Source organism: Pelobates fuscus, chromosome 5, assembly GCF_036172605.1.
Source record: "Pelobates fuscus isolate aPelFus1 chromosome 5, aPelFus1.pri, whole genome shotgun sequence".
NCBI classification, from domain to species: domain Eukaryota; kingdom Metazoa; phylum Chordata; class Amphibia; order Anura; family Pelobatidae; genus Pelobates; species Pelobates fuscus.
In genome coordinates this window covers 6,109,499-6,120,043 of record NC_086321.1, presented here as the reverse complement: position 1 = coordinate 6,120,043, position 10,545 = coordinate 6,109,499, and the positions used below count along the sequence as shown (strand labels likewise).

General features: G+C 42.6%; 1 protein-coding gene across 1 annotated transcript in view; it reads right to left on the bottom strand.

Annotated features, from left to right (window-relative positions):
- Positions 1–1,027: 1,027 nt before the first annotated feature.
- LOC134610529 (serine/threonine-protein kinase SBK1-like) overlaps positions 1,028–10,545 on the bottom strand; it is a 29,285-nt gene continuing 19,767 nt past the window's right edge. Inside the window, exons 2-4 of the mRNA XM_063453493.1 lie at positions 2,201–2,376; positions 1,757–1,959; positions 1,028–1,585 (exon numbers count right to left, since the gene is read on the bottom strand). Coding sequence (XP_063309563.1) covers positions 1,028–1,585; positions 1,757–1,959; positions 2,201–2,376 — 937 coding nt within the window. The remainder of the gene's footprint in view (positions 1,586–1,756; positions 1,960–2,200; positions 2,377–10,545) is intronic.

Here is a 10,545-nt window from a genome sequence, read left to right as displayed (position 1 = left end):
TGAATCCCCTAGTCTGGGGGATTCAAACTACCGAACGGCGGGCCGTTCGGCAGTTTAGATCGTGCGTTTTGGTGGTCCTGGAGGTCTGAGCGGTGTCTGGGTAGTCGGGCGTCCGATTTTTAGTTCCAGACGCTCGACGACCAAACACCGCTGTTCGGGAGTTAAGATGGCCGCCGCCACGTGGAGATTAGGCGAACGGCGGCCACCCACGAACCCAATTACGGTACTTGCAACCTTGTTTCTTTCTATTAAGGGGAGGCACACGACCACAGCAGGGTGGTCTTGCATTCGGTACTTTCAATCGGTTCCCGAACCGGCTACGCATTTCTGGTTCGGGAACCGATTACATTAACATGCTGGTAAAATACACGGTACATTCAGTGAAAGGTAGTTCGAATAACATATAACATTTTAAGTAACAGTCTCTTGTGGCTGCTTCTGCCACACTGACGACGTTGGAGGTCCTCATGCATAGCGTCAGGACGTCCAGCGTAGTTTAAAACACTTTTCGTGTTTTAAGAAGCCGGAGGACTTAGCCGTGCAAAGTAACTATTGTAGTTTATAAAAACTGCAATAAATACACTTAGAGGGTAAGGGTGATGGGAGTTGGCACCCAGACCACTCCAATGGGCAGAAGTGATCTGGGTGCCTGGAGTATCCCTTTAACTAACCAAAGTCTAGCAATATACAAGAACAAAATGAATATACATAAATCAAGATTTTATATAACCCCAAAGAGAAATGGAAACCAAATTGCATGCATATTTTCTTTGTGGTATATCTACAAACTGCTGTAACAGCGTGCTACTTTAAACCATTGTCTACATTTCAACTAGTTAGCAGTTAAAATAGTGGATAAAATGTTCCCTTATCCTAAACAAAACACATCAGTTCTTAAACTATTGTTGTATCCTATCTCAATCTTGGATATATTTGTGAGTTGAAAAATGCGTTCGGCTGCAATCAGACTTACCGGAATCTGCAGCTTTGATTTCCTAAGTTACTGCCCACTTTTGGTCTGCGTGCCTCATGTAATGTCCTTATGGGGGATATCGGCTTTCCATGGCCAGTGAATATATTCCACAATGTGTGATACAGAACATCTGTCAGTAGCATCAATGGCCAACATTAGTCTGAAGAAATGCTGGGATTCAGTGGTAACCAACCTCCACTCAGCTGGTATTGGCACAGTGTCTTTAAATACCTGCCAGTGAACAAACTGCAAATATTGTTGGTCCCTTGGTAAAGCCTCCTTCCATGGGAAACAGCCAGTGAGCATCACATACACCAGGACTCCAAATGCCCACACATCAAGGCTAGGGTGCAATAATATCTGCTCACTGTCTGCAACAAGGCAGAGTTCAGGAGCCATGTAGGGAATAATCCAGGACATTCCTGGTACATAGGTTCCCTGGAGTCGGGTGAGTCCAAAGTCTGCAAGTTTGATGCAATGGCATTCATGGTCCATGAGCAGAATATTATTCAGCTTGATGTCCCGATGGACCAGTCCCTTGTAGTGGATGAACTCCAAGGCACTCGTCAGCTGAAGAATGCAGCACTTCACAATGTCCTCTTGTAAACCAACCTGTAAAGGTGAGAAGATAATAATTGAATCCATCAGACATAAGAGATTCATTTTTATTTACAATAACAATGGGTAGGAGGACAAGGGGGTAGGGGGTGTTTATTTACATGGGAATTACATTGATTATTAAGACCATAAAACTAAATGCGTGCCAATTTTTGGAAACCTCACCTTTGGTGTTATGATGGAATGTAGTGTCCCAGCTGGTGCAACCTCCTGAACAAACACATAGTTGCTTGGTGTTTCGAAGGCCATTCTAAAGGTGGTAACGATATGGGGATGAATCCCAAGGTAGACGCAGATACTATATTCCAAGAGGAAATTATCTGCTAAAGTCTTCTCCTTCACCAGCATTTTCAAGGCCACCAGCTGTCCTGTTAACAAAACAAAATATACTGTGATCTCCAGCTACTCATGTTTATACAGATAATAGTTTTATAAAACCATGGCTTTCAGTTTATGGACTGTAGCAATTTCTTGAGGTGCCAAAAAGCATCGGCATTGTACTTTACCCTGCTAAATGCAGAAATCCATTAGAACTTACTCTGTATAAAATAAAGGACTCCAGTTTTTTTTAAAAGGTGAGAGATGAGCATACAAGCTAATGTAACTTACCTGAACGCCTGTGATTGGCGAGGAGAACCTTCCCATAAGAACCTTTGCCCAGTTCTTTAATTGGGTCAAAGTGATCCATTACAGACATCCTTGTCATGGTCTGAGATGTCTCTCCCACCAGCTTCAGAAGATCCTTTGCTGTCTCCTTAGTGACATCCATGATTGTAGCGGCCATTCTAAAACCAAAGAAAGTGATCAGTGTAATTGATATCATTAAACATTTAGTATAAATGTATTGCTGCCTGATTTAGCCTACAGGTCTTGGTATTGGCTGAAGGTGCTCTGAAGATGCAGTTAATGTGCCTTCTTTGGGGACACAAACCCGGATCACTGCTCTGATAGAATAAAGGTTGTATGCAATTAGCTGTGCAGAACGGTGGGGGAGACGTGTGTTTATTGTCCTTACATTATTAGATCAAATGGTGAATGTACAAACCCAAAAACATATGCACTATGAAGGCTTTTATTAAAAATAGACATTTAAACATGTATAAGAAATTTAAAAATGTTAAATTCTATAAATGAGCCATTGCACTATATTTTGGGTAAATCCTTATTTCCATTCTTAGCATTTTAGAATGCAGTATCAGAGGTGAAGGGCAAGAGAACTACAAGACACGGCGAAGGTCGGGTGGACTAAAATATGATCAGAGAGAGAGTTATGAGACTTTAAATTAGAGCAATGGGATTTTGGGTGGAGAGGAGGGCAAGCTTTAATTGAAGAAACTGTGAGCTGGGGAAAAGATCTGTAAAAGAGGAATATAGAAAGTAAAACGGTGAGTAATGAGATTACTGGAGAGGATGGAAGGTTTAATAAGGCAAAATATCATAAATACTACATTCTAAAACGAAGAATCGATCTCGTCCACCACTAATTGACCGCAAGTGAGAAACTTTGCTTCACCACTTTGTCAAGGGGTTTGAAACCCTGTAATTGTACTACCAAACTAAATTTTCCCAAAAAGGGGGGCATTGAGCTATAGTTTGTAGATAAATACATAGAAAGTAATAGTATATAAAGTAGAACAAGGGGGTGAAAAAACAAAACAAAATGATAAAAAGCTATGTGATACACAGTTGCAACAGTTAACTGTGCAGCGTATAAGTGGTATACTAGATTCTTTATCCACCAGGAAATATGTGCCTAAATGTGTAGTATTAACGTTTGACTCCTTTTTGTATCCCATCTACTTCGAGATACTTGGATTTTTATCATTTTGTATTCTATTTTTTCACCCCCTTGTTCTACTTTATATACTATTACTTTCTATGTATTTATCTACAGACTAATACCCCCTTTCTTGGGATATTTTAACGTCCATCAATAAACGTTATATTTTAAAGTGCTCACATCACACTAATTTATTTTGGTACTAAATTCTAACAGATAAAACTTTGAGAAGACGCTTTAGAATTGCTTTCATTTTAAGAATATTTATATTTGTACATGAATTCACAGCGTCTTCAGCCAGTTACTTCCACAAAGCCTGAAAATCTTCTGACCGTCTAATTGCCAATCCACCACACATCCTAACCAATAACCTATAAACCAACCCTTTTCCCACAGTCTATTAACCCTTCATCCCATCGATACCCGGACTGAGACTGCCATACTATGAAGTCCTTACCTTCTAGAGATGAGTAGAGCCAGGAATAGAATCGACACTCGCTCAGTCTGTCGCTCTGGATACAGAATGTTACTGAGCAGTGAGGGTGAATATGGGTCTAATAAGGGGCAGCTGATTGGGTAACTTTGCATACAATAGGTTAATTACCCACCAGGGTTCCCATTCATTTACATATAAATAGAAACTTGGGAAACATGGAAACTGAGACTCTTGGAAAGAAACTGTTGCTAAATGATGTCACTGTTCTAGATTTCACAATTTTAGAACATAAACTAATTAAGTTAAAATCTATTTTAACAGAATCCTGGAAATAATGCAGGTAATATTTTAACTTTATTTTATTTTTGGACTAACATTATCTTGGAATAACAAGCTTTCAGGAGATCTTCCTGTAAATCTAAAGCATTTCTGGAGAAACTGACCCATCTCGAACCTGATCCATGATCCGGGGTTATAGCCACATCAGATCGTACACAAGTAGGGTAGTAGGAGGAACAAAATAACCACGTTGTTCCAGGGTGTAAAACGTATTCTGTATAATGGTCAGAGTGAGGAGAAAATATATCTATATAGAGAATAGTTCTGACCCTGTAGAAGATTCAGGCATCCCCTGCTATTACCCTAGTTATCCCTGTGTACAATCTTCCACAGGGTCAGAACTATTCTCTATATAGATTTATATTTTCTGCTCACTCTCTGATCCTTATACAGAATATTTATTTTTGACCCTCAGGAAGAACATGCTTATTTTGTTCCTCCTTTTACCCTACTTATCCCTGTGTGATCTGATATTGCTTTTACTTTGTATTGAGATGATTGAGTCATTATTATTCATATAAAGTATCTCCTGGCAACACTTAATGCCAAATAATGTAAAAACACACTTCTTCCATTGTCTATGGACATAACGTAATGGTTTCTACCAGTGGATTTTAGGGCACGATGTGGGGATCTAAATGTTTCCTGTTTTTTCCCCTCTATATAATGCTGCCCCCTAACCGGCTCTCATGCCGTGCAGTGTGGATAGGGGCTTACATTGGTTACTTATTGTGATTGCAGTGGGAGAGTATTCATACAATAACAATATATATGCAATAATTCATGCACTGGTGAACCTTTCTACCATGTGATAGCTGCTCATTGCAGTGACAGTGATTGCAAGAAGAAGCTGTTACGGTTGCCTCCAGGCTGGCTGGAAGCTGGACCATAGAAAGGATGCTCCTAGCGCTCGCCAAAGGACCATCAGCACCGTAGACACCATAACTACTGCGTAGCCACCATAAGTACTGCAGACTCCACGAACCACCGCTGCTGGGCTGGTATCTCGCCGTTTGCTCTGTGCCCTAGACCTACGACCAGGCTCCAGGTTCCAGTTGGTGATCCTCTTCTTTCTGTAGAGCGAAGCAGGATCAGGAACAAGAGCTCTTACAAGAGCTCAGTAGCTAAGGGAGTATGAAGAGCATAGCAATCCCTGTAGTGATTATAGCTGTCCCCTACAAACATGAGTCAAGGCTGCAAGTTAGAGGATCAAGTCATTCTGTTTGTTGGCACCAACATAACCTTCTTTTATGCAGGGTTCCCTTGGATAGGAGGTTTAACAAAACAATCAATCATACACGTACATTAACGAAAACACTCCCAGCAATTACACACAAAATCCTCCCCCTCTGCCTGTGATATAATTATGGTACATAATTATCAGACAGTAAAAATACAGTTTTTACACATACACTGTAACTTTAAAACCATACATCCAATCTTCATAAAAATTACATATTAATCAGCACAATTTAAATATAAACATAACACAAATCCATCCAGTAGATCAAAAGTTAGACGGAAGTCCTTTATGACCGACCGCAAGCACATTTTCCTGCCCAAAACAGTTACATACATTTGGGCTGTGCGGTCGGTCTATTTCACACTGAAAAACGACTACGTCCCATTCGAACGGACGTTTGAATCTTTGAACGGGACTTAGTCTCTGCAGCTGAAAGTTTAGTGTAGGAGAAGGTAAGGGTCAGCGGTGTTCGCGGAAATGTGTAGCCGATTTCAGTTCCATGAATTTGGCTACACATACCGCTGACCTTGTTCGAATGAGCAAAGATGGCTGCCGCCATGTGTTCGTTTGCACGAACAGCGGCCACCCAGCGCTCGTCAATTAACCTGCAGTAACCTCACAGCCTGGGAGGTAAATTGCCTGCACACTTCCACTTCTGGGTGGTCTGCCTGTGTGGTACTTGGTTCAGTAAGCCCCATTTACTGAACCAAGTGGGAGAAAGCCAGGGACACAGTATATTAAAGGTTTGGGGACAGTCTTAAAGGGGCATTGTTAAACAAAGTCACAATATGTCCCCAAACGGTTCTTAAAGGGCCATACACACCCAATAAAAGTCCATACGTTTTCAGGGGCACAATCTCCCAGGGGCCATAGTCATGAGGAAGGAGGCTGGCAAATAGGCTTCTCCACAACCCAGGGAAGCAGGGCAGTTTGTAACAGAAGCCATGAAGGAATTCAGAAACTGGAGAAGATAAAGAATCAGTGGATGGATTACAATTTGGCTAAAATGTCAGTGTTTGCAATTTTTTTTTTTTTTTTTTTTTAAAGTCTTGCTTTCAGAGTATTCTTGGCACTGTATTATATCTTATTTCTTTTGAAAAGAAAATGCAAATTTGAGAGTTTTTATTTTTGAATATTATGTAAATCAAACCTTCTAAAAGCTTTCTATTCAGTAATCACAGTAATTGCACACCTCAGTATTAATCAAGGCTTAGTATTGTCAATCTCCTAATATAAATATTATTATTATTATTGCCATTTATATAGCGCCAACAGATTCCGTAGCGCTTTACAATATTATGAGAGGGGATTTAACTATAAATAGGACAATTACAAATAAACTTACAGGAACAGTAGGTTGAAGAGGACCCTGCTCAAACGAGCTTACATTCTATAGGAGGTAGGGTGTAAAACACAATAGGACAGGAATTTACAATCAAATAAGGTGGGCTGCCTTTTAGGAGAGGGCAAGAGAGACAGGTATGTGAGGTAAGGGTTAGTCTTGGAGGCCATAAGCTTTCCTAAAGAGATGGGTTTTAAGGCACTTCTTAAAAGATGCAAGACTAGGGGAGAGTCTGATGGCGGTAGGCAGGCTATTCCATAGGAAGGGAGCCGCCCGTGAGAAGTCCTGCAAGCGCGAGTTGGCCGTACGAGTGCGGACAACGGACAGGAGGTGGTCACGGGCAGAGCGGAGAGACCGAGAAGGGACATACCTATGGATCTGTGAGGAGATATAAGAGGGGCTAGAGTTGTTCAGTGCTTTATAGGTGTGAGTTAGTACCTTGAATTGACTCCTATAGCATACAGGAAGCCAATGTAAGGACTGGCAGAGGGGTGAGGTGTGAGAGAAACGACTAGAGAGGAAAATCAATCTAGCAGCAGCATTCATTACAGACTGTAAGGGTGCAGTATGGCTATTGGGAAGACCAATCAGGAGAGGGTTACAATAATCCATGCGGGAAATTACTAGAGCATGGACAAGCTCCTTGGTAGTATCTGGTGCAAGAAAGGGGCGGATGCGGGCTATGTTTTTAAGATGGAATCTACAGGATTTGGCAACATGCTGGATGTGAGGCTCAAATGTGAGACCAGAGTCAAGTATGACGCCAAGACAGCGCGCTTGCAAGGATGGACTGATGTTGGTACCACAAACTTGAAGGGAGAGCGTGAAAGAGGAGGATCAGTATTAGGAGGAGGAAAGACAAGGAGCTCAGTTTTTGAGAGATTGAGTTTCAGAAAGCGCGATGACCTCCAGTCAGAGATGGAAGAAAGGCAAGCAGTGACACGTTGCAGGACGGCAGGGGAGAGGTCCGGGGAGGAGAGATATAGCTGGGTGTCATCAGCGTACAGGTGGTAGTGAAATCCAAAAGAGGTAATAAGTTTGCCAAGAGAGTCAGTATAAAGAGAAAATAGAAGGGGACCAAGGACGGAGCCTTGGGGAACTCCAACCGAGACGGGGCAAGGGGAGGAGGTATCATTAGAAAAGGAGACACTGAATGAGCGTTGGGAGAGATAAGAGGAAAACCATGAGAGGACAGAGTCACAGAGACCAAGCGATTGAAGAGTTTGAAGAAGGAGAGCATGATCAACGGTGTCAAAGGCCGCTGAGAGGTCAAGAAGAATTAGTATGGAGTAGTGGCCTTTGGATTTAGCTGCGATTAGGTCGTTAGTAACTTTGATAAGGGCAGTCTCTGTAGAGTGGAGGGGAGCCAGATTGAAGGGGGTCAAGGAGAGAGTTGGAATTGAGGAAATGAGACACACGGGTAAAGACAAGTCTTTCCAGAAGCTTTGAGGAAAAAGGGAGCAGGGATATGGGACGGTAGTTAGAGGGGGTGGATGGGTCGAGGGATGGTTTTTTTAGTATAGGTACTACAGTGGCATGTTTAAGGTCAGCAGGGACGATGCCAGAAGAGAGCGAGCAGTTGAAAATGTGTGTTAGAGAAGGCACGAGACAAGTGGAGAGAGATCTGATAAGGTGAGATGGGACAGGATCGAGCGGGCAAGTGGTGGGGCGAGAGGAGCAAAGAAGAGCAGCCACCTCTTGGTCAGTAGCTGGAGAGAATGTCTGAAGGGTAGGAAAGGCATGATCTATGTGTGATTGAGAAACAGAAAGGCAAGGAGGGGAGAATTCTTTCCTTAGCTGTTCAATCTTGTCAGTGAAGTAACATGCAAAGTTATCAGCAGTAAGGTTAGTTTTGGGGGTGGCCACAGCAGGGCGAAGAAGAGAATTAAAGGTGTGAAAGAGACGCCTGGGGTTGCGGGAACATGAACTAATGAGAGCGGAAAATAGGACTGTTTGGCAAGGGCAAGGGCTGCACTGTATGAACACAATATGAATCTATAATGGAGAAAGTCTGCCTGGGTGCGGGACTTCCTCCAGGAGCGTTCAGCACAACGGGAGCATCTTTGCAGGTAGCGCGTTGATTTAGTATGCCATGGTTGGGGGCGGGTCCTCCTCGAGGTGCTTGTTTGGAGTGGCGCTGCAGTGTTCAAGGCAGATGTAAGAGTAGAATTATATATGGAGATGGCCCGTGAAGGACAGGAGAGGGAAGGGATGGACAGCAGTTGTGAATCAATGTCAGCTGACAACTGTTGGAGATCTAGAGAATTAAGCTCCCTCCTGAGTTGAGGGGGGTTAGGCTGAGGTTTTTGGGTGAGGGGGTATGTGAGAGCAAATGATAAGAGGTGGTGATCAGAGAGTGGATATGGAGTGTTGCAGATATTAGATACTGTACATGCATAAGTGAAGATTAGGTCAAGGGTATTGCCAGCTACATGGGTGGGAGAATTTGCCCACTGCGATAGCCCGAGGGAGGAAGTAATTGAAAGTAGTTTAGTGGCTGCAGAGGTCAAAGGTGGGTTTATATGAATATTGAAGTCCCCGAGAATTAGGGATGGAATGTTAGAAGAGAGGAAATAGGGTAGCCAGGCAGCAAAGTGGTCAAGGAAGAGAAGAGGGGAACCAGGGGGACGGTAAATAACAGCAATGTTAGCAGAGAAGGGTTTGAAAAGGCGAATTGAGTGTATTTCAAATGACGGGAAAGAGAGAGAAGGGGGGGTGGGAAGAGGTTTAAAAGAGCAGTGAGGGGAGAGGAGAAACCCAACACCACCACCTTTACATTCAGAGTTTCTTGGGTTGTGGGTAAGTTGGAGACCACCGAAGGACAAAGATGCAGGGGTGGTTTGTCAGAGGGGGAGAGCCAGGTTTCTGTTATGGCTAGTAAATCTATAGAACGAGAGATGAAGAAGTCATGGACAGCAGTGGATTTAGTTATATTGCAAACAGAGCGTGCGTTCCAGAGGGCAGTATTGAAGGAGGATTTAGAGGAACATGAGATGGGTATGAGATTAGTATGTGCTGAGTTTGTTGCGAGGGGGCCGGGGTTAGGAGAGACATCACCAGCAGCTAGGAGCAGAAGGATAGAAAGGAAGTGAAGGTGGGAGTAGGATTTGAAAGTTTTGTAGGAGGGTATGTATGTAGAGGATTTGGGAGGAGTTGGTGGAGATAGGCTGGAAAGGTATGTGTAGAGTGCATGGGATGAATAGAGAGGGGAGGGGAGTAAGGTGGAAGTAATAATTATGGTGTTGCTAGGAACAGGTGAGTGAAAGGATAGGGATATTTTAGTGATGAGAGAAGTTAGTGTTAAAGTGAAAAATAGAAGGGAGAACATTAGAAAAAATGTGTATTATATAGATATGTAGATCATATATACAAACACACAAATATCAATGAGTGATTAAACCAATGTAAGGATGCAGTGTGTTAAATAAATTCAGGTGAGGAGAGGTTTAGTGATTTGAATGGTGTGTTAAGAAAACCAGCTGATGTGCACTATCTATAAGTAAGTTGACGACCATGGGGTAGGGTGGGCAATCTTCCAGAGATGATACCTCTGCTCTGAAGATTCAGCAGGACTTGGTTGCTTGGGAGTGCTGGGTGTTAATGCTGTTTTAAGGGGCCCAGTCTGAAATATAAGGTCTGAGGTTAGAAAGAAAAAAAAAAAAAAAAAATACACTCACAGACTACTATATTAAGTTACTGTCTCCTTTTAGTCTGTTTAGCAGTTTCTATGTAAATGCAGGATTTGGGTGTGTTAATAAATTTGGGTTTAGAGTTAGAATAATTTCCCACCTACAATAACAATGTCAGTCTGCAT